This window comes from Culex pipiens, chromosome 3 (assembly GCF_016801865.2).
Source record: "Culex pipiens pallens isolate TS chromosome 3, TS_CPP_V2, whole genome shotgun sequence".
Classification (NCBI taxonomy): Eukaryota; Metazoa; Arthropoda; class Insecta; order Diptera; family Culicidae; genus Culex; species Culex pipiens.
The window spans coordinates 176,001,963-176,007,064 of NC_068939.1; the positions used below are offsets into that span (position 1 = coordinate 176,001,963).

Here is a 5,102-nt window from a genome sequence, read left to right on the forward strand (position 1 = left end):
GTGGTCTACTCCAGTACATGTTTTAAAAATAATAATCTTGAGAAAAACCTTACCTGTAGGAAAATATTCTGAAAAGAAATTGAAATCCTATCAAAGTCACCCCGGTTTACGGTACGTTCAAAGTACTTCTCGACATGTCACGCTGGTTGACCTAATCTCGTAGACATCACCAGCTTCTACTAATCCATCGCGTGCACAATCACCATAATCGCATTGATTAAAGGTACGATTTTTCCAACTCTCTACTGCATGTGGTAGTCATTGACTGTGTTTACACGCGAATGAGTGCGCTTCCGATAGAGCAGTAAAGCATCGAGAGGTGGCGTTATCGGCGCGGATCCACTCGTCATGATTCACAATTTATCTAAGCACAACACTTTGAACTATAATTATGGAGTGGGTCCCTTCATTTATCACCAAACAAACACGATGACGGCTGCATTCCGAGTGCGGACAGGTGCGTCGTCCAGAGTATAATAGTTTTGCCAACTTTTACGACCGGTCCAGTGTCCGGATGGCGTTTGATTGGTGGTCAGCATGTCTAAGTTGTTGACAGTTGCGTTAGTTGGATTAGTGGTGCTGCTGCTGGGTCGAGCATCCAGTGGGGAAGTTGGTGAAAACTTTCCGAGCGGTGCCGACATTGCGGAAATGTTTGGAAAAGTGCTCGCCAGACAACAGTTGGAGGCAAACGCCACGAGATGTGAACTTCAGCTGCAGGAGTTTTTCGAGGGATTGGCGAGCTTGAAGGAGTATTGGGCAATACAAAGTACGTTGAAACGAGGTGTTGTTATGTAGTGTAGATTAGGGTGGATATTGTCGGATGCGGGATATCTAGACATTGAAGACTCCCACATTGTGTTGCATACTTGGTATTCAGATAAGTGGATTATGGTATTGTACTCAAAGTAGATCGCAGACAACGTCAACAAACGATTTTGAGTGGGCGTCATCTCGACGCTGTCGTGCTATCTTGTCGTTTGTCGCTTTTTGACGTTCCGAGAAAAACGCGTTTTAATGTTTGACCTTGAATAAACAAAAACTAGAGCACGCAATGTAAACAATAACAAACACGTTTTGTTTGGCTGACCATTCTGTGCTTTGTTCCGAAGTTTGGTTGAATTTGGTTAGCCGAGTTATAATTACAAATGTTTACGGTAGTCGGACTTGTACCTGTTTCAAACGCGTTCCGACATGAAATCCCTTTGGCTAGTTGTCACACTTACATCAATTTTCAGGCTGTGTCAAGATTGCACGACTAGATTGAAACTTCCTTCATATGAAAAGTGAATCCACGGATTTTTTTCCGTTTTTTTTGAATATCTCAAGATTGAAATCGAATTTTGGGGATCTGTGAAGGTCAAAAGGTGAGGCATTGTGAGCTGCACAAAATGGTGTTCTTAACTCAATTTGACCCAAAATGCACGTACGACAAGTTAGCACGAGAGCGACGAACTGCTAATCCCCGTGCTCAATGATAAAACTCGCACTAATTATACCGTTTCATTCAAGTGTTTGACGCGTGGGGCAAAATTCCGTCCGGAATCCTGAGCGGTAACTTTTACTCCCTCGGAGACTATGACCAGTGCCGGAAGGCGGCATCGCCGCCAACGAGCGCCGGACTCATCCGGGGTCGCTACTGTCAGGTATCGATTCCGCTGAGCTTTTTGTTCTCGGCGCTCGGGAAGCAATCGGGACGGGGACTTCCGAGCAGGTCAAGGTATGCTGACGAAAGACTTGCACTTAGTTACGGTAATATTGATCATTTGGACTTTTGTAGAGCCCCTGGACTATCCATTGGAAGCTGCTTGCCGGACTCTTGTGATGCTTCCGAGTTGAAGCCACTGATGGATGCGACTCTTGGAACGCTGCTTAATACGACGAACCTCGGAGTGACTTGTGACGTACCCGTTCCGGATGTTGGGACCAAAGAGATTGTAGCCATGTGAGTTACCGTACGATATCTACGTAACATTAGATGAGTTGATCTTCGTTTTGCAGCGTGATCTTCAGCGCAGTCGCAGCTCTGATGGTTTGCAGTACCGCCTACGATGTATTTGCCGCCATGACCGGTAGAACCGCTCGGCAAGCGTGGACCATGTTCTCCGTGTACTCGAACGGAGTGAAGCTGTTCACGATTGCGCGGCGACCGGCGGCGGGCCCTTTGTACGTCAAATCGGACCAGATCGACTGTCTGAACGGGATCCGGGTGCTGTCGATGGTGTGGATCGTGTTCTGCCACAACTACATGACGATCATAATGTCGACGATGAGCAACGCGATTGGAATTTATGATGTAGGTATTAAGGGGTCTACGAATTCGTAGACTACATTTTTAATAGCTATGCTTCTGGATGTTTAAGATCTACACGGAAAAAAGTCAATTCCCGTAATCGTGAATTGTGTTCATGAATTTGAGCACCACTAAGGAATAGAGGAGAAAATCGTGACGTCAGGAATGAACTAAAATCGCTCAAAGTTCCTTTTGTGAGTGACTTATTAAACAGTTTGGCCTAGTTTGACAGCTACATTGTCCCCAGTTTATTGTGGGAGAGAAAAGGAGGCGAATACTTATTGAAAATCATACCTGTCAAAATTCCTAGCCTCAAAATTTTGTCGCGAGTTGCTTTTCTCCTCTATAGAGGAGAAAAGCAACTCGCGACAAAATTTTGAGGCTAGGAATTTTGACAGGTATGATTTTCATAAAGTATTCGCCTCCTTTTCTCTCCCACAGAAAACCTGGGAACGAGGTAGCTGTCAAACTAGGCCAAAATGTTAAAGTCACTCACAAAATGAACTTTGAGTGATTTGAGTTCATTTCTGACGTCACGATTTTCTCCTCTATAGAGGAGAAAAGCAACTCGCGACAAAATTTTGAGGCTAGGAATTTTGACAGGTATGATTTTCATAAAGTATTCGCCTCCTTTTCTCTCCCACAGAAAACCTGGGAACGAGGTAGCTGTCAAACTAGGCCAAAATGTTAAAGTCACTCACAAAATGAACTTTGAGTGACTTGAGTTCATTTCTGACGTCACAATTTTCTCCCCTATTCCTTCGTGGTTCTCAAATTCATGAACACAATTTACAATAGAGGAGAAAATCGTGACGTCAGAAATGAACTCAAATCACTCAAAGTTCATTTTGTGAGTGACTTTAACATTTTGGCCTAGTTTGACAGCTACCTCGTTCCCAGGTTTTCTGTGGGAGAGAAAAGGAGGCGAATACTTTATGAAAATCATACCTGTCAAAATTCCTAGCCTCAAAATTTTGTCGCGAGTTGCTTTTCTCCTCTAATACGGGAATTGTTTTTTTCAGTATAGTACAAATTCTTCTTATTTCCAGTGGATCAAATCCTACCACAGTATGCTGATCGTCGGCGGCACGGTTTCCGTGGACTCGTTCTTCCTGCTGAGTGGAATGCTGATCGCTTGGAGCGTCCTGAAGGAACTCAACACGCGCCGCAAGCTGAACGTCCCGCTCATGTACCTGCACCGGTATCTGCGGCTGACGCCGGCCTTCGCCGCGCTGCTCCTCTTCACGTGCACCCTGATGAAGTACTGCGGGTCGGGACCATTCTGGAGCACGCTGATCAAGAGCACGGAGGGCGTTTGCGACGAGTACTGGTGGTCTGCGCTGCTGTACGTACAGAACTACGTCAATCCGAAGCGGATGTGCCTTGGGCACTCGTGGTACCTGTCGGTAGATATGCAGCTGTACCTGCTGTCTCCGTTGATCGTTTATCCGCTGTGGAGGTGGGGTCGCCGAGTGCTGATCGTGATCGCTGGGTTGATTCTGGCATCGATGGGGTGCGTGGTGGGATCGTTTCTGGCGAACGATTTGCGGCTGGCGTTTGTCGATGCTGGGAGGACGGAGCATAGTCGGATGGCTCTTACGTATCAACCTACTCATACGCGGATGGGAGCCTGGCTGCTTGGAGTTATTTTGGGGTACGTGTTCTTCCAAACGAAGCATCGTAGAATTGTGATGTCACGAATGGTGGTAATCGTTGGTTGGGTAGTGTCACTGATCGCTATGCTGGCTATCATTTTTGGAGACTACCCGTTCCAGCAGACGGACAGCTATATGGACCACAGCATCGCGTGGGATGCGATGTACGAGTCTATGAACCGAGTCGTTTGGGCTGGCTGTCTCGGCTGGATTGTGTTTGCCTGCATCAACGGTTACGGAGGACCGGTGAACACTCTGCTTAGTCTGTCAGTGTGGCAACCTCTGGGTAGACTCTCGTACAGCATCTACCTGCTGCATCTACCCCTGCAGATGATGCTGGCCGGATCGTTGCGAAACACCGTCCACTTTGACGATGTAACCGCCATCCACAAGTTCTGGGGTGACTTTGGTCTCACCGTGACCCTGGCTGTTCTGTGGTCGCTTGCGTTCGAGTCTCCAATCGTAGTTCTGGAGAAGCTTCTCTTCGGATCTCGTAAGTACAAACCCGCACCTGATCCGCACCCCAAGATAACATCTTTATTCCCTTACAGTAAGGAAATCCTCCCCCGACGCACCCCTCGTTCCCGAAAACCAACCCCGGAGAGACTCCGGATCTGCCTCGACGGCGAGTCTTCCAGGAAAAGATCCACCGGCGTGAACGAAAGGGACGCCCGCTCTGGGAAAATTAAATAAACGTTACCAAGTCGTTGTAGTCGCCGGGTTCTTCTCGTTTCACACGTGTCGTCCCTTTTTTTAGCCGAGAGCTGTGTCACGTAGCAGAAATAATCTAATTATCAGCGCGATGAATTATACGCCAGGTCAGGAAGAGTCCCGGTCGCTCGCTTCTTCTTTCCGGTTGGTCCTGGCGGTGAAGTAGATGGATGACGATTTCACCCCAGGTTGGGGGTCTGTTGGAGTTGTGCTATCGTGTTCCAGCTGGATTTAGTTTCGTTTGACATAATTACTGTTGTCAAGCTTGGTTTGAAACGAGTCTTATTTCGTAGAATAGCTCCACTTACCTTGACTTGGTAGATTTACGCCAAATTCCACAATGAAATCAAGCAGCACAACCCCGACAAGTCGGATCCCGGAACCTGAAACGACAAAATCAAGGGAAAAACGCGAGATAAAACGCTTTGCCACGTACTACACCTGAG

At 47.1% G+C, this 5,102-nt stretch overlaps 1 protein-coding gene across 1 annotated transcript; it reads left to right on the forward strand.

The window, feature by feature from the left end:
* The first annotated feature begins 492 nt into the window (after positions 1 to 492).
* LOC120424011 (nose resistant to fluoxetine protein 6-like) lies at positions 493 to 4,657 on the forward strand. Its single transcript, XM_039588025.2, has 6 exons — positions 493 to 766; positions 1,510 to 1,717; positions 1,778 to 1,942; positions 1,999 to 2,293; positions 3,340 to 4,438; positions 4,497 to 4,657. Exons 1-6 carry the CDS (start codon positions 538 to 540, stop codon positions 4,601 to 4,603), a joined length of 2,103 nt encoding a protein of 700 aa, XP_039443959.1. The 5' UTR covers positions 493 to 537; the 3' UTR covers positions 4,604 to 4,657.
* The last annotated feature ends 445 nt before the right edge of the window (positions 4,658 to 5,102 follow it).